Source organism: Thalassophryne amazonica, chromosome 13, assembly GCF_902500255.1.
Source record: "Thalassophryne amazonica chromosome 13, fThaAma1.1, whole genome shotgun sequence".
Taxonomy (NCBI): Eukaryota; Metazoa; Chordata; class Actinopteri; order Batrachoidiformes; family Batrachoididae; genus Thalassophryne; species Thalassophryne amazonica.
The window spans coordinates 2510493-2530040 of record NC_047115.1 but is presented as its reverse complement, the minus strand read 5'-3'; the positions used below and the strand labels follow the sequence as shown (position 1 = coordinate 2530040).

The window sequence follows — 19548 nt, the reverse complement described above, 5'->3', positions numbered from 1 at the left end:
AGGACCCCGCCGACACCCCCCAGGTGGCCGCGACAAACCGAGTCTGTGAAAGAAGGAATCATTATGTGAGTCCACACTCAACACACAGAGAGACCACTCAAAGGTGCACAAACAGCAAACACTTCCTGGCTTAATTACTAATCAGCTTCCCACCCTGCAGGCATGGAACATCCAGTTCACAAAACTCCACTGCAGTGGAAGCTGATTTAAACGACCAACATACAGCTCAATATAATAAGGTGTGAGGGACACCACATTTACTGACTGTATAAATGTTAGTCACAAAATCTAACGTACCTCAGGAAGTGTGCTGACGAGCGTGAGACCTCACCCCCTCCTCTTTCACAGACCATGCATCAAACCTGGACGTTCTCTGCATACACTGATGATGAGATGGCTCCCGAGACGACGATCTCACCCGTCTGGTCACAAGGTCGAGTCTCTGGCAAATACACACTGTGTACTCCAGTCTTAAATGCCACCATGTTCCAATCCATGAAGATGCACCACAGCTGTGAGTCCTGACGAGCCGCAGGTGATCAGGGTGAGGTCCTGATAAACTTAGCTACACAGCCACTCAGTCCCAAATGCAAGCCACCTGGAAGGAAAAACAAAAGACAGAAACAAAAAGGCAGCCAGGCCCCCCCAGCCATACAACACATAATTATGAAATAAGTCAGTGGTATGTGACAAGTTAAAGAAATACAATCTGTTAAATAATGTCGAATAATGACGCTGGATATTGAAAGATTGTATTGTAAAAAGGGGCAGAAAATATAAGACTTGTTCTTCTCTCTGCTCCTTTTCATTCTGGTAATTGAGATGCTTTATTTCTGCTTTTCTGTTTTTTTTAAATGAATGAAATAAATATTGAAGAAGATATATATATACAACCCCTGGCAAAAATTATGGAATCACCGGCCTTGGAGGATGTTCATTCAGTTGTTTAATTTTGTAGAAAAAAAGCAGATCACAGACATGACACAAAACTAAAGTCATTTCAAATGGCAACTTTCTGATATAAGAAACACTATAAGAAATCAAGAAAAAAAAGATTGTGGCAGTCAGTAACTGTTACTTTTGTAGACCAAGCAGAGGAAAAAAATATGGAATCACTCAATTCTGAGGAAAAAATTATGGAATCACCCTGTAAATTTTCATCCCCAAAACTAACACCTCCATCAAATCAGATCTGCTCGTTAGTTTGCATCTAAAAAGGAGTGATCACACCTTGGAGAGCTGTTGCACCAAGTGGACTGACATGAATCATGGCTCCAACACGAGAGATGTCAATTGAAACAAAGGAGAGGATTATCAAACTCTTAAAAGAGAGTAAATCATCACGCAATGTTGCAAAAGAGGTTGGTTATTCACAGTCAGCTGTGTCTAAACTCTGGACCAAATACAAACAACATGGGAAGGTTGTTAAAGGCAAACATACTGGTAGACGAAGGAAGACATCAAAGCGTCAAGACAGAAAACTTAAAGCAATATGTCTCAAAAATCAAAAAATGTACAACAAAACAAATGAGGAACGAATGGGAGGAAACTGGAGTCAACGTCTGTGACCGAACTGTAAGAAACCGCCTAAAGGAAATGGGATTTACATACAGAAAAGCTAAGCGAAAGCCATCATTAACACCTAAACAGAAAAAAACAAGGTTACAATGGGCTAAAGAAAAGCAATCGTGGACTGTGGATGACTGGATGAAAGTCATATTCAGTGATGAATCTCGAATCTGCATTGGACAAGGTGATGATGCTGGAACTTTTGTTTGGTGCCTTTCCAATGAGATTTATAAAGATGACTGCCTGAAGAGAACATGTAAATTTCCACAGTCATTGATGATATGGGGCTGCATGTCAGGTAAAGGCACTGGGGAGATGGCTGTCATTACATCATCAATAAATGCACAAGTTTACGTTGATATTTTGGACAATTGAAAGGATGTTTGGGGATGATGAAATCATTTTTCAAGATGATAATTCATCTTGCCATAGAGCAAAAACTGTGAAAACATTCCTTGCAAAAAGACACATAGGGTCAATGTCATGGCATAGGGTCAATGTCAACGAGCAGATCTGATTTGATGGAGGTGTTAGTTTGGGGGATGAAAATTTACAGGGTGATTCCATAATTTTTTCCTCAGGACTGAGTGATTCCATATTTTTTTCCTCTGCTTGGTCTAAAAAGTAACCGTTACTGACTGCCACAATCTTTTTTTCTTGATTTCTTATAGTGTTTCTTAAAGCCAGAAAGTTGCCATTTGAAATGACTTTAGTTTTGTGTTATGTCTGTGATCTGCTTTTTTTCTACAAAATTAAACAACAGAATGAACATCCTCCGAGGCCGGTGATTCCATAATTTTTGCCAGGGGTTGTATATATATATATATATATATATATATATATATATATATATATATGCACATACATACACACACACATACACATACATATATATATGTGTATGCACATATATGTATGTATATATGTCTTGGAAGTCTCACAGGACATGTTGGGGCATGTCCAGCTGTTACACAATTTCTCATATACTCACTCCACTGAAAGCCATCAAAAGCCGCCTGGATTTTACAAATGGTTATCAACACGGAGGTGTTTTCCTGTGCCGCCGCACCGCGCCGGCTGCGTCCCACCCGTCCGCACGTCTTTCATTAAAAAAATCTCCTTTAACAGTGGAATATCCGGATAAAATGCTGAAACCGACTTCTTCTGAAACTTCTCTGTTCTCTCACGACGTCCTGGATCAACAGAGCCTGAAATGTGGAGGTTTTCAGCTTGAAACAGGCTGACGACGGCGCCTGGGAGCGCTGCACGACGTCTCGCTCCGTGGGAAGTCCTTAAAGCGACAGTATCACCTCAAAATCTCTCATCAGCCGTTACAATTTTCACTGAAAACCAGCTTAATTTTTCGAACCGTGTCCACTTCGATGTGTCTCACAGGTTTAGAAAAAATTTTGATCAAACAAAGCGCCAGTCTCTCAGCAACTTCTCAGACAAAGGAATTCCGACGAGGGGCTGGACGACTCCTCCCACAAGGAGTGCTCACAGGCGAATGACGTCACCGACAGGCGTGGAAAAACTCACGCATGCGCACGAGGGTTCAAGCATGTCTGACGTAAAAACATATGAATGAAATCCATATAGTTTTTGAAAAAAATAAAAAGGACCTATACTTTATTGACAGACCTCGTATTTGTGTGATCGAGATATCCTACCTTATAGATGATTCTTATTGCACGCTTTTGGAGTATACAGAGGGGATGTAGCAAACTTTTGTAATTGTTGCCCCAGATTTCTATACAGTATGTTAAATAAGGAGAGACTAAAGAACAATACATTTTAATACTTGAAACAGTCTGTGGGTGTATTTTGACTTATGTGTAAAGTACAAGAAACATGTGTCAACAATTGCATAACTTACCTACAATTTATGGTCTGCATATGCGGGACGTATCAGTCATACATCTAAAATATTGTACATGCCCAAAATTTTTCGATGTACTCTACCTATTATGACATATATCACTGAGCTTCAACTTATATATATAAAAAAAAAAACAAACAACTTACCCATAACCTATGAGACGTACGCCAGCGTATACCGGTGTTTTTAATACGGTCAGCAAACGCTGGATAAACCATCAAGTTGTGACTGAGTGTAACCAATACCACAAGTAATCCTCCCTGACTGGAGCATATTTTGTCAGCACTCATTTGGTTGAATGACCTAAAAGCAGGATTAGGAGGGCAGCATGTTGATGATGATGGACACAAAGTGTCATGGCGTATGGTTTCCTCCTCCCACACAATCATGCAGCAATTCATTCCCTGAAGGCAGTGAGGTGTGTGCTCTCACCTGTTCAAACAGCGTCATGGCAAACTTCTGGTGGGGAATGCAGTGTCTAGCAGTGCAGACGTCTTCCTTGCTCTCGTCTGCGATGTGGAAGTGTATCCTCTGCAAGATGTTTTCCTGCACAAAGACCACGATATGAAGGTTTGACTACATTAGGACCATGGTCAATATCCTCCACAGATACTGATTCAGACTTTGCTGCTTTCTGAGCAGTTGCCAATTTTAATCCCACACAGAACCCCACGTAGAACTTGCAGCAGTTTAAATCAACCCCTGTAACCATCAACCTGTTCAGTCAAGTTTTTAAACTGTCTTACAAAAAATAAATAAATAAAATCACTGAATTTTAAAGTTTTTAAAATCTACAGCAGAGGGCAGCGTCCTGAGCAGGTCAGTAAGGTTGTGGACCTGGGTTCAATTCCCAGTCATGCTACCTGTCCAAGCACACGGACAAGACAGCTTGTTTGCACTGTCCCAGTCCACCCAACTGTAAATGGGCATCAGTCTTGGCTGGTGAAGTAACTGTTATGGACCGGCATCACATCCAGGGGGACTGGAGCCTCTCATCCACCTCATGCTGTAGAACCCAGGAATAAGCTTGGGTCCCAGTGAGCCTCAGAGCCTACAGAGGACTTAACTTCTTCCTCAAAATACAAATAACACTTCTACAAAGAAGGAGATTGACAAATGTCTTTGTTAGTTTGTTGTCTTACGAAGCACTCTGCAGCGTCGTCCATGATGCCGAGCTGAAACCTCTGTTCATCTTGGAAGGTTTTGGCCAGAGCGCTGCGAAGAGCGTCGGACGGCAAAACTTTGTCGCTGCTGTACTGAAACTGGGCAAAGATACTCTGGAAGAACGAGGAGACAGAGACCACAAATTGAAGAAACATTTCCAGCCCTACGGAAAAGGTCCAGTAACAGACAGGGGGAATAGAACACATTATATAATGGCTGACTCGATCGTTGTCATTTCATTGGTGCTTTGTATATCACATGACATGGATTATTTGGCCCAATTATGTTGCAATGCATTTAGAGTGCAATTTGGTTCCATTTAGCATGCAAATTTGGTTCCATAGGTTTGGTACCATTGCACGCTGTGAATCCCGCTCACTAGTGCAGGCTGCGTTTGGCTAAACACGCTGAGTTTTTTTTTTGCAGAGGGACGAAGATCTGGAGGAGCTAATTGATGGCACTAATCCTCCGAACACACACGTGCGCTCGTGTGCGCACACACACACAAAACAAATCCACTGCGCTGGAGGCATGAAGAGCTGTTAGGAGGAAGTTAGAATGAAAAGCTGGACTAACTTCTAATGTGATTTTTTTTCGCTGCACTTTTTTTTTGGAAGTACACAAAGTTGGTGGATGACATTTTTAGAATTATTTTGGACTCATATTTAAAGTTTGTGTTGGATTGTTGATGTTAGAGCAGCAGTTATGCACCAAAGCTGGACAAATTTCTGATAAGCACATTCATTAGTATACAAATAATGAATGTTTATGAGTTCAAAGGTACGAATATTTCATGAGGTGCAAGCTGGAACAAAGCTTTCAACAGCTTTCAATGAATTAAATAGTTGTTCCATTGAAAGAATGTAAAAACATTCATTATTTGTATAATGAATTAATGGGCAGCTTGAATTTGTGCTCTTTAACTCATTTAATGGGTGAAGTACAGAAAAAGCAAAAAAAAAACCCTCAAAAGCCACTCAAACTAATCTGCAAATATCACTGTCAAGGGTCAATCATTTTCATGCTTTTGTTCAGTTGTACAGTTTGTTATATCATGATGGACAGACAAAATCAGGAATGATAAGAATATATTTTTATGATGGGGAAAGAAAAAACCTTGTGACAGTCTGTTAGATGAAACAAATTATAAACAGAGTTACAAAAAGTATTGTGGGAAATAAAAAGTTGTCAAAGAAAAATCAAGAACAGAAAACAAAGAAACATCAACATCAAAAAGAACTCAGCTTGGGACTCCAGCGAGGGCAGTCGAATCTCCTCCTCTCTCTCCCTTATCTCTGCTCCAACTTTCACAGTCCCTACTTCACCGGACTGTGAATTCTTCAAACTATACTGGATTAACCATGGAATTGATCAGCTTGTCTCTGAACGCTACTGACGCCATTTTTTCAACAAGGAAATCAGGGCTGGGGGACCCTGCATGCACAGATGGAACCGACCCTGCGGGCTATGTTCTCGACGCATGGGAGAAATGGCGTGTCACATGCTTGGTGCCACTCTCTGTGGAGGACGTCGAAGATTTATTTATATTTGGTTTTATCATAGGAGGGCTGGTACTTATTGGTTTATGTGCTGCCCTGACCTACCAGAGAACTGGCAAGACGGCTGCCACCGGAACCACGACCCCTGACCTGTCCGTCATGATTAATGAGTTGGGCAAGGCGATGCATTCTCAGACTGAGTTAACCCTTGAACTCAGATGCAAATTGGATAACAACTCGGAGCAAATGCACGCCTTGCAAAGGAAGATGTCGGAGACCAGGGAATACTCATAAATTGGATCTGGTTGTTCATGTGAGCTGCAAATGTGTTTTCACTGCTCAACCAGGCTTATCGGCCTCTGAAGGATAAAACACCCCATTGTTTTCCTCCAGAAGAATTTCTACGGCTTTGGTGAACCACTGAATCATCAAGATTCAAGCTTCTCTACTGTATGAACAGATCTAAACATAAAATATAGCAGAATGCTACAATACCCTCGGCCGTATGAGCATGTACCTTTTAACAGTGTCTGCAGAAGGGCGTGCATGTGTGCATACATGAGCTTTTGAAAAGACCGGAGGTTACTTTTGACCGCGTGTGATTTAAGTGCACGCTAACTTCTGCAAGATGTCTTGTAAATCACTCCAGAGGTGTTATTATACAAAAACAGCATTTTCAGTTTTACAAGTGTTTATTTCTCAGTAGTTTTTCCTGTGAAGTTGAAGACCCTGGCAGTAATAAGACAGAACTTATGATGAGTACAGACAGACAGATAGACGCAATGCCTTCACAATACCCAATTGCCATATTTTGATGGCCTCGGGTAAAAATTACAATTAGGCATGCACCGATCCACAATTTTTCACTTCCAATCCTGATACCTGAATTTGAATATCTGCTGTTACCGATACTTTTCCGATCCGATACCAGAGCTCTGTTTGCTTTAATATTACCAGCATTATTGTTGATTTTATATGCAGCTGATCTGCTCTGTGTCAGTCTGATCCCATCTGATCTCAGAAGCTAAGCAGTGCGGGACGTGGTTGGTACTTGGATGGGAGACCTCTTTGGAACACCAGCGGCTGTGTGTGTTTTTCCAGGTTACTCTGGAGTTGCGTCAGGAAGGGCATCGGCGTAAAACCTGTGCCAAATACCAATGCAGATCTAGCTGTATCCGCTGTGGCGACCCCAAATAAAAAAAAAATTAAAAAATGCGAGCAGCCAAATGGATGACAACAACAACAACACCACCACTGTTGATTTTATATGAGGATTTTCTAAAAAAGGAGACCTGGAAGTTGAGCTACAATTTGCCAGAAGGTGTATCTAAGATGAAAGCCTAGATTTGATGTTTTGGTGAAAGAATTAACCCTCTGGGGCCGACGCCATTGTATACAACGGCTGAGACCAAGCTTTACTAAATTATAAATAACTTTTTAATATGAGATAGAAACTTACTTTTTTTTAAATGAAAAGTTAACTCCTCAGACTTTCAAGCCAGCCATCAGCCATCATTGTACTCCTCATAGAAGCTGTGTGATGACGTGCGCAATGTGAGTGTCCAATCGGAATTGGTTCACCGTCACAGTGTTTTCCAAAATCCAATCGTAGGGCAGATTTACCTCACGTGATAAACCAAAGATTGTTTGTAGTAGTGATGTGTTACCAGTTGGCCCATTTGAATAGCCATCTGGCTGTTGGCTCCAATGCACCCTGAGTCATTACGCACAGTGATCAGTGAAAGTGAGCAGACGGAGGGCCTCTGATGACAATCTCATGTTCTCAAACACAGAGTGTGTGAGTTTTAGAGATGCTCCACTCCTCATTACCTGTGAATGTTATTGGATAATCCTGTGGAAAGCTCTCTTGCGCCGGTGTAAAGTACCGTTTACCATATCAATGGAGTGAGGGAGGAGAGGCCGCTCTTCAGAGTGTGAACGGGCCAAAGTGTCAAAGCTGCTTTCAGAGCAGGGCCGAACACTCCAAAACATAGTAGAAGTAGATGTTTATGATGTAACCTTTGTGTAATAGCAGACAGAAATTGCTTTGAGATGAAGACAAACAAAACGCATTGACCATTTTGTATATATTGTTCAAAATGTGCATTTGTGTTTATTGTTTGAACCTTTTTGTTGTACAGACTTTCACACAAAAGCCCAAATTACATTTATAAAGTGTCAAAACAGTTGTTTATTATAGTTTACTGTGTGTTTTGAATAAATGTGTGGAAAATTATTTTCCACTGTACTTTTTCCTTTCTTATTTCTGATTGTAAACCATTTATTACACTTATAAAACACAACTATAGCAAAGACAATCTCTGTAGCTGTTTGTTGCAAATGCTGTATACTTTGAAACCGGTAACCGAAGAGCACAAAGTAATCCCGGCGGATCATCGGATGATCACTAACAGCCTAAATCTAAATTGTTATGATTTTGGTGCGACATGTCCTTTAAGTCCTCTGTCTGTCTGTCTCTCTCTCCTCCTCTCTCTGCATCTGTCTCTCTCTCTCCACCTATCTCCTGCCCTCTCTCTGTCTCTCGCTCGCTCTCTCTCTTTCTTGCTAGCTTTCTCTCTCCCTCTCCCTCTGTCTCTCTCTCCCTCTCCCTCTGTATTTCTCTCTCTTTCCCCATCCATCCATCCATCCATCCATCCATTTTCTTCCACTTCATCCGAGGTCGGGTCACGGGGGCAGCAACTCAAGCAAACCCGCATAGACCTCCTGATCCACACACACCTCCCCCAGCTCCTCCGGGGGAACCCCGAGGCACTCCCAAGCCAGCTGCGAGACATAGTACCTGCAGTGTGTCCTGGGTGTTCCCCAGGGCCTCCTCCCACACCTCTCCAGCGAGGCGTCCAGGGGGCATCCAAAAAAGATGCCCGAGCCACCTCAGCTGCCTCCTTTCGACGTGGAGTAGCAGCGGCTCGACTCCGAGCTCCTCCCGAGTGACCAAGCTCCTCACCCTATCTCTAAGGGAGCGCCCACCCACCCTGCGGAGAAAACTCATCTCGGCCGCTTGTACTCACGATCTTGTTCTTTTGGTAGTGAGCCAAATCTCAAGACCATAGGTGAGGATTGGAACGTAGATCGATCGGTAAATCGAGAGCTTTGCCCCTGCTCAGCTCTCTCTTCACCACGACGGTCCGATACAGTGACCGCATCACTGCAGATGCTGCACCGATCCATCTGTCGATCTCATGCACCATCCGTCCCTCTCTCGTGAACAAGACCCCGAGATACTTAAACTCCTCCACTTGAGGCAAGGCAAGGACACTCCACCAACTTGAAGATGGCAAAGCACCTTTGTCCGGTCAAGAACCATGGCCTCGGATTTGGAGGTGCTGATTCTCACCCAAGATGCTTCACACTCGGTTGCAAACCACTCCAGTGCATGCTGAAGGTCCTGATTTGACAAAGCCAATAGAACCACATCGTCCGCAAACAGCAGAGATGAGATTCTGTGGTTCCCAAACCGGACCCCCTCTACACCCTGACTGCACCTAGAAATTCTGTCCATAAAGGTAATGAACAGAACCGGTGACAAAGGGCAGCCCTGGCAGAGGCTGACGTGCACTGGAAACAGGCTTGACTTACTACCAGCAATGCGAACCAAGCTCCTGCTGCGGTCATACAGGGACCGGATAGCCCTTAACAAAGGACCCCGGACAAAAACCACACTGCTCCTCCTGAATCCGAGGTTCGACTATCGGTCAAATTCTCCTCTCCAGTACTGTGGAATAGACCTTACTGGGGAGGCTGAGGAGTGTGATCCCCCTGTAGTTGGAACACACCCTCCGGTCCTCCTTAAACAGAGGGACCACCACCCCGGTCTGCCAATCCAGAGGCACTGTCCCCGACCGCCACGCGATGTTGCAGAGACGTGTCAACCAAGACAGTCCCACAACATCCAGAGACTTATGGTACTCCGGACAGATTTCATCCACCCCAGAAGCCTTGCCACGGAGGAGCTTTCTGACCACCTCGGTGACTTCGGCCTTGGTGATGGATGAGTCCGCCTCTGAGTCCCCAGTCTCTGCTTCCTCTTCGGAAGACGTGACGATGGGACTGAGGAGATCCTCGAAGCATTCCTTCCACCGCCCGACAACATCCCCAGTCAGGGTCAACAGCTCCCCACACGCACTGTAGACAGTGTTGGTGGAGAGCTGCTTCCACCTCCGGAGGCGTCAGCTGGTTTGCCAGAATTTCTTCGAGGCCGACCGATAGGCTTCCTCCATGGCCTCCCCGAACTCCTCCCAGACCCGAGTTTTTGCCTCTGCGACCGCACAGGCTGCAGCACGCTTGGCCTGCTGGTACCTATCAGCTGTCTCAGGAGTCCCACCTGCCAACAAAGACAAGTAGGACTCCTTCTTCAGCTTGACAGCATCCCTTACGTCCACCACCGGGTTCGGGGACTGCCGCCGCGGCAGGCACCAGTGACCCTGCGACGACAGCTACGAGCGGCCGCATCGACAATGGAGATGGAGAACATGGTCCACTCGGCCTCCATGTGTCCAACCTCCCCCGGGATCTGGGAGAAGCTCTTCCGGAGGTGGGAGTTGAGGACCTCGCTGACACAGGATTCCAGCAGTTGTTCCCGACTTCTTCCCCTCCCAGTGGATCCAACTCACTGCCAGGGGTGATCGGTCGACAGCTCAGCCCCTCTCTTCACCCGAGTGTCCGAGACACGTGGCCAAAGGTCAGATGATACGACTACAAGGTCGATCATCGACCTCTGGCTCAGGGTGTCCTGGTGTCACGTGCGCTTATTGACACCCTTGTGCTTGAACATGGTGTTTGTGATGGACAAACTGTGGCTAGCACAGAAGTTCAACAACTGAACACCACTCGGGTTCAGATCGGGGAGGCCGTGCTTCCCAATCACCCCCCTCCAGGTCTCACTGTCGCTGCCCACGTGGGCGTTGAAGTCTTCCAGGAGAACAATGGAGTCCCCAGTCTGGGCACTATCTAGTACCCCTCCCAGGGATTTAAAGAAGGTCGGGTACTTTGTACTGCCGCTCGGCCCGTAGGCCAAGACAACCGTGAGAGACCTGTCCCCAACCCGAAGGCGTAGGGATGCGACCCTCTCATTCACCGGGGTGAACTCCAACACATGCTGACTGAGCTGGGGAACAATGAGCAATGCTACCCCCGCCTGCCATGGGGGGGCGGGTGCTGTTTTTGTGCTGCACAAACTTCGAACTTTTTGGAAGCACGAAGCCTTTCAACTGTAAAATTAGTGTATCATCACTGACGCTCATGCGCAGGATTTTAATGGAGACTTTTTTCTGTTTCAGCGGACAGACTCTCTGTTCAGCTCCTCCTCAGCTGCACGCTGAGCTGCTTTTAATAGCGTTTAACAGCCTTGGGACAGTGAAATAGCTAACGTTTTAGCACAAATTTTCATCAACAATTCAATTAAGTTTTCAGAAAATCCATGCTCGACAAACAGACAATTTGAACCCAAGAGCCGGGCAGAAATTTGCCGCTAACCACAGCTAGAACACTGCAGAAAAGAGCTCTCTCAAACAGCCCAGCTTCAGAAAACCTCCCCCTCTCCTCCCGCTTGGCAGCAAACAAGCAGAGAGCAAACAACAGCAGCTGAGAGGATTCACAGTCGCTCTTCTCTGGTATCGGAAAATGTCACGGGTTGGATCGGTATTTTCCAATACGTGAATTACGTCTGTACTGGAACCCGATACCGATCCAGATCGGATACAACATTAATTACAATACAGTAAAAGTCACATACAATGGATTCAGGTGGACCAGCGAATTTTGTCCGTTATAAATCGAAATCCGTTATATGTATAAAACGGACAAAATCCATTATATGTACAAAATGCAATGACGTCGATGTGATTGTGACACTTTAAAAGTTCCCTGCTGTGTCTTTATGCAATTTACAGCAGGAACAGTGGCTTTTTCTGGATTAATTTGTCCCTCAATGACTTCCAGTTCTTTATGCAATCAACCACCAAACCAACGTTAACGCTGTGTACAAGTTCCCTCCATGAATAGCAGATCATTTGAGCATCTTTTTCTGACTCCGTGTTGTAAAGTTGGTTATACAGTATTTGTGAACTTTTCTACCAAATGTACTTGATCCATGATCGAAATGTAATCAGTGTGCGCACTGCAAAAACTTTTACAATATGATGGGAGAGGAAGGAGTGAAAACGTAGAAGTGACAAATCACAGCCTTTTAGGGTCTCTGATTTTAGCAGGTGCATGTCAGGCTCCGGGGAGGGTTCGCAGCCATGATGTGAGAGCTGTGATCTAAAGCAGTTTGATTCGTCACACCCAGGGACATGTGTGAAATTTAACAACATATTACAGTGCGGGCATCAAGCAGCATTTTGTTAAAAATCACCGGCATTGAATTACAGTAGTGTTCAGAATAATAGTAGTGCTATGTGACTAAAAAGATTAATCCAGGTTTTGAGTATATTTCTTATTGTTACATGGGAAACAAGGTACCAGTAGATTCAGTAGATTCTCACAAATCCAACAAGACCAAGCATTCATGATATGCACACTCTTAAGGCTATGAAATTGGGCTATTAGTAAAAAAAAAGTGGAAAAGGGGGTGTTCACAATAATAGTAGTGTTGCATTCAGTCAGTGAGTTCGACAAATTTGTGGAACAAACAGGTGTGAATCAGGTGTCCCCTATTTAAGGATGAAGCCAGCACCTGTTGAACATGCTTTTCTCTTTGAAAGCCTGAGAAAAATGAGACGTTCAAGACATTGTTCAGAAGAACAGCGTAGTTTGATTAAAAAGTTGATTGGAGAGGGGAAAACTTATACGCAGGTGCAAAAAAATTATAGGCTGTTCATCTACAATGATCTCTAATGCTTTAAAATGGAAAAAAAACAAAAACAAAAAAAAACAGAGACGCGTGGAAGAAAACGGAAAACAACCATCAAAATGGATAGAAGAATAACCAGAATGGCAAAGGCTCACCCATTGATCAGCTCCAGGATGATCAAAGACAGTCTGGAGTGCTGTGACAGTTAGAAGACGCCTGTGTGAAACTAATTTATTTGCAAAAATCCCCCACAAAGTCCCTCTGTTAAATAAAAGACGTGCAGAAGAGGTTACAATTTGCCAATGAACACATCAACTGGCCTAAAGAGAAATGGAGGAATATTTTGTGGACTGATGAGAGTAAAATTGTTCTTTTTGGGTCCAAGGGCCGCAGACAGTTTGTGAGACAACCCCCAAACTCTGAATTCAAGCCACAGTTCACAGTGAAGACAGTAAAGCATGGTGGTGCAAGCATCATGATATGGGCATGTTTCTCCTACTATGGTGTTGGGCCTATATATCACATACCAGGTATCATGGATCAGTTTGGATATGTCAAAATACTTGAAGAGGTCATGTTGCCTTATGATGAAGAGGACATGCCCTTGAAATGGGTGTTTCAACAAGACAATGACCCCAAACAAGCTAAATCTTGGTTCCAAACCAACAAAATTAATGCCTCGCAGATGTGAAGAAATCATGAAAAACTGTGGTTATACAACTAAATACTAGTTTAGTGATTCACAGGACTGCTAAAAAAGCAATTTGAACATAATAGTTTTGAGTTTGTAGCGTCAACAGCAGATGCTACTATTATTGTGAACACCCCCTTTTCTACTTTTTTTTTTTACTAACAGCCCAATTTCATAGCCTTAAGAGTGTGCATATCATGAATGCTTGGTCTTGTTGGATTTGTGAGAATCTACTGAATCTACTGGTACCTTGTTTCCCATGTAACAATAAGAAATATACTCAAAACCTGGATTAATCTTTTTAGTCACATAGCACTACTATTATTCTGAACACTACTGTATGCCCTGCCTTGTTTAGGTCCTGTGTCTGAGCACAGTTTGAAAAAAATAAACGCTTGGTCTTTTAATCACAGAAATACAGTACCCACTTTCCTCAAATCAGTGAGTGTCAGTGGTGAACTTCTTTCATACCTCTGTTACTGGACACGTCGAGACTGCTCTGTCCAGTACATATGAGGGGATTTTAATGGAAATATATTACAATCCGATGGGACGTTTTGTCCAATGTGAGCGAAAATCCGTTATACAAGATCCATTATATACAGTGTTTGTTACGTGGAAAACCAAACAAAAGCACTGGGACTTTTGCTTTTGTCCGGTGCGTGCCAATATCCGCTTTATACGATGATGGTTTAGGTGAGTTATACTGTAACTCCAAACATTTTGTCATCAAGCCCTTATGACAGAGAAATGTAACTGAGGTTTGATATTCTGCAGTTTAAACATGAGGTTTATATATTTTTAAAATAACTTTAAATATAACCAACATATATCACACTGCCTTCTCTCGAACTGGGAGTCACCTTTGTTACATCACTCAGTATTTACATAAAATGGACATCTATTCTGGCTCTGCCTAGCTGGCAGCATAACAACCACTTTTATTATTATTATTATACTATTATCACTGTAAAACAGCCACTCTGAAATTGAATGGCAGTGGGTCATGTGGCCTTTCTTTCTTGTTGATAAATGTGGCCAATGGGTGATGGGGTACCAGGCATGCTTGACAATGCTGTAAACAATGCAGTTAGTACCCCCTCTGCTGGACAAACTATGTAATGACATAATTTCCAACAGCCAAAGTGTTTTTCTGCATTGTTGTGATATGTTTGTGGAAGTCTCATATCGGTAAGGCTCTACAGGTGACATTAGCCCATGTGCTTTTCAATGAACATGATCACTGGTCTGACCTTCAGGGCACAGAAGATGCAGGAGTCCTCCATACATTTATGAGACGTCAGCTGACGGAAACTACGACGGAAGATATCAAGGTGCCAGAGGACCTGAGACAGAGAGACAGACAGTTTAAGAAGTGCTCTCCAACCATGTAGCATGAAGGTCCCAGAGGGAGCAGATTTTTATTACAAACACAATCAGCTGAAGAACACCAGCAGGCGCAACCTGGTGTCAGTCAAAACCTGTACCACCTTCATGAACATGTCTTGAGACCTGGTGGCTGACAGGAAAATCTGATGTTGGATAATTTGCTGATGTCAGAGTTGTTTTTGAATGTGAGTGTTTAAAACAGATTCTGGCAAACTGAGGACCAGTATGTTAAATGATGTCATTAAAGTTGAGACACGTGGTTGAAAAAAATTTAACATCACATTTCAGCAAAGGAAAATGTTTTGAATGCAATTTGGGGGAGGGGGCATATAACCCACAAATTCAAAACCCGCAAATGCAAAATTTTGTCTAGTCACATTAATGAAATGTATTTTTCAATTTCAATTTATTTTCATTTATACAGCACCAAATCACAACAAAGTTGCCTCAAGGTGTTTCACACAAGTAAGGTCTAACCTTACTGACCCCCAGAGCAAGAACACAGGTGACAGTGGTAAGAAAAAAAACTCCCTCTGATGAGGAAGAAAACCTCAAGCAGACCAGACTCAAAGGGGTGACCCTCTGCTTGGGCCATGATACAGACACAAATTACAAAACAATTCACAAAACAAATATACAGGAAATGTTGTTGGTGCACAGGACAGGAGGGTTACAGAAACAGACACCACACCCATCTCTGGATGGAGCCACACCTCAAACAGAGAGAGAAAAAACAGAATCAGGCATCAAAAAGACAAATACACTGTAATTTGTCATCATTAAGCAACAAGAAAGAAGAAATACTAAGGTGATCGCCAGCCACTAGCCCTAAGCTTCACTAAAAGACCCAGACTTCAGATAAAGTTGAGGCCGCGGCACGCTCCGTTTACTAATAAAATGAATTTAAAACCGTAAAAACCATAGTAACATACTATGCTAGTATGCTAGCCATATGAAAGGGAAAATAAGTGTGTCTTAAGTCTGGACTTGAAAGTCTCCACAGAATCTGACTATTTTATTGAAGCGAGGAGATCATTCCACAGAACAGGGGCACGATATGCGAAAGCTCTGTGACCCGCAGACTTTTTATTCACCCTAGGGACACTAAGTAGTCCTGTACCCTGAGAACACAAAGCCCAGGCCGGTACATAGGGTTTAATTAGGTCAGCTAGGTAGGGAGGTGCCAGTCCGTGAACAATTTTATAGACTAGTAGCAGAACCTTAAAATCTGATGAAGAGACGCCAAAATGGGTGTAATGTGGTCGAATTTTCTGCTTCGTGTCAAAAGTCTAGCAGCAGCATTTTGAACCAATTGGAGAGCCCTAATGCTGGACTGCGGTAAACCAGAAAATAGAACATTGCAATAGTCCAATCTAGAAGAGATAAACACATGAATCAGGGTCTCAGCATCAGCCATAGACAGGATGAGACGAATCTCACAGGTGGAAGATTAGAAGATATTACCCCAATAGAGCGCTTCGCTCTCAGACTGCAGGCTTACTTGTAGTTCCTAGGGTTTGTAAGAGTAGAATGGGAGGCAGAGCCTTCAGCTTTCAGGCTCCTCTCCTGTGGAACCAGCTCCCAATTCAGATCAGGGAGACAGACACCCTCTCCAGACCGATTCGCTGATGAAGCGAGACAAAGGAACACCTCCATTTCGGCGTGTCAGGGGACAAGTTTGGACATGTCTATCTCGGCTTTAAATGCTTACCAGTCCAGTAAGTATCAGTGAAATTGTGGAGAGCTGGACATGTCCAAACTTGTCCTTTGACACGCCAAAACGGAGGTGTTCCTTTGTTTCGCCTCATCAGCGAATCGGTCTTTACGCGCGAAGCCTCCGCGCGGCTTTCCATGACAAAATCTTGTTAAAAGTTAAATCTGCCGGAAAATGGCTGATGTCCAGCTCTTGTGATAACCAGAGAAAGAGCACACGACGGTCTCGTATCCACAGAGCAATCAGCTTAGAAATGGTCCGGTGGCTTGTGCCGTGTTGTCGCAGCTCGGAGCGCGGCGCGCCGAGCGTCCTTAAAGGGGTCCTTAAAGCTGTAGTAACAGACTTTATGCTCTGTGAAGCCTGTAAAATTTTCACCGAAAGCCAGATAAATTTTTCGACTGGTTTCCAGGTGCCAGTCTCTAACAGCTTCTGAAAAAATTCTGATGGAAAAAAAGTCCTTTTCATTCCGCCATTTCCAGACAATGAAAATCCGACGAGGGGGCGGGACCACTCCTTCCACAAGGCGTGCTCACAGGCGAATGACGTCACTGACAGGCGTGGAAAAACTCACGCATGCGTACGAGGGTTCAAGCATGTCTGACGTAAAAACATATGAATGAAATCCATATAGTTTTTGAAAAAATAAAAAGGACCGTTACTTTATTGACAGACCTCGTATTGTTAAAAATCAAACGTGGGAGTTTGTGCGTTTACTGACGTTCATGCACAAAATGTTAATTAACGGTCATTAAAACTGAATTAACAGTCACTGAACTCGAACAGGTTAAAACGCATTAAAAATGTTTGATTTGTTTTTCATCCAGATTTTAATGTTCAATGGACAAATTTAAATGAAATCTCATAAGATAATTATTAAAGGAGTCATACTGTGCAGAAAAAAAATCAGCTTCCAAACTCCCACAATTCTGTTATAGGCATTCTTTATAATACAGCTTTTTATCGTCATTGTACACAAAAATACAATGAAATCTGTCTGCATTTAACCCATCCAAATTACAGTTAGACACTTCTCCCAATTTAAGATCAATTTACAGCTTAATACCTGCTTGATGTGTAACAGAAATAACCCACACCCTGTTTACCAGATTATTAAATGCCCCAAACACACAGATTTTTTAAAATATACCTGCAATTAAATGATTCATTTAGATTAATCACAAACCCTGTAATCAACTACATTATTTATTAATAACCTGACAGCACTAATTAAAATATGTATGCTGTATGTGTGTGTTTCAGATGGTTTTCTCAGAGACACTGCTGCAAAAGTTCATGCCACGGAATGGGATACCTGTCATGTGCCTACACGTCATACACCGGTTATGTTTCACTGTGAATTTTGAATAAACTTTTGTACTTTTTGCTAAAATGTCTCCACTTTCATGTAACATTAATTTGATTTGTAAAAGTTACCAAGGTTTACTGATTTAAATTAAATGCTAACAGTCTGAAAAGCCGTTTAAGCAAAATCCAGCAGTAAAATAAGTTTTACATTTAATGGGGTCATAAATGTAAATGGAAGTAGACAGTAAAACTGGTTGTTCAAAATGTCTGAATAAATTACTTCTGGTTTGGTATAAGTCATCCAGCAGAATTATACACCACAGTACAATAGTTTGTGGTAAAATGTTACATCAAATCCTAAACCTAGTATAGCCAAAATTCCTTGATGTAATAGTGCTATCACTGAAGTGACTAAACCTTTTCATGTTGAATACCATTTGCTAAAATCTCAGTTTAGACATGATTATTCCAGCATCTTTGTAAAGATTTAGCCAGGTGTAATGTGCAGTGTCTTCTGGAGTAGCAAATCCCAAATTAAAATTCTTAGAAATGAACCTCCAAAATGTCAATGACAAAACATTTTTTACTGCTGACTCAGCCAGAAATGACAAATGATGATACAATCACATAAGTCAAAATGTTTACTGCAACTAAAAGTAGAGCAAATACCCCCCCCCAAAAAAAAAATCTGTGCAACACAAATTATACAAAAGTTCCATGTGTCTATAGTCCTGGGGTAGGGGCACAGGACACATGCCCCGGTCATGCATCGTGTGGATAGGTTCGCCCAGCACGTCAAGGATTGCCCGATTAAACGCAGCTTCCACCTCCGTTGCTTCTTCGAAGATCAGTCGGATGTGTTGATCACACTGAACCCAGTTCAGCTTCAACCTCAACATCGCTGGATGGACAGATTCTCCTGCTGGAACAGGCTCCTTTTACTCTTACCTGGACAATAATGAAGGTACAAATAAGAAGTGATTAACAAAAGCAAGTTTTAAAAAATTATATATATACCTTCACACACGTACGTACATACAGAGTGACCCCCCCACCCCAAAAAAAACAAGAATTGTAAAAAAAAAAAAAACCTTTCAGTTTCTATATGATCATTCTCCAGACTTTCAGTTATCTTAGTCACTTTGCATAAAAGTTAGGTTTTTTCCAAAATTTTGCTCCAACAAATCAGACCATTTGGAGCATAATTCGAAAGAACCTGACTTTTATGCAAAGCAACTAAGATAACTGAAATTTTGGGGAAGGTCCAGCAAGGACCTTAGTGGGATTTATTATTATGTTTTTACAATATTTTATGGCTTTCTTTTCGGGGGGATGTCACCCTGTGTGTGTGTGTGTGTGTGTGTATATATATATATATATATATATATATATATGCATACCGTATTTGGGAAATACATTTTGGAGCTAAAAGCTATGTGATGTGAGACATTATTCTTACCAGTGATGACACGTTGCTGTACGTTTATGGTTGAACTCTCCTCGATTATGGAACTGGATTCTTCAACA

At 42.7% G+C, this 19548-nt stretch overlaps 1 protein-coding gene across 3 annotated transcripts in view; it reads right to left on the bottom strand.

Annotated features, from left to right (window-relative positions):
• The window catches only part of usp54a (ubiquitin specific peptidase 54a), an 86786-nt gene that overhangs the window by 42461 nt on the left and 24777 nt on the right, over positions 1-19548 (bottom strand). For all 3 annotated transcript variants that reach the window (XM_034184650.1, XM_034184652.1, XM_034184651.1), the window contains 3 exons: positions 14867-14959; positions 4591-4725; positions 3881-3994 (listed from right to left, as the gene is read on the bottom strand). In XM_034184650.1, coding sequence (XP_034040541.1) covers positions 3881-3994; positions 4591-4725; positions 14867-14959 — 342 coding nt within the window. The remainder of the gene's footprint in view (positions 1-3880; positions 3995-4590; positions 4726-14866; positions 14960-19548) is intronic.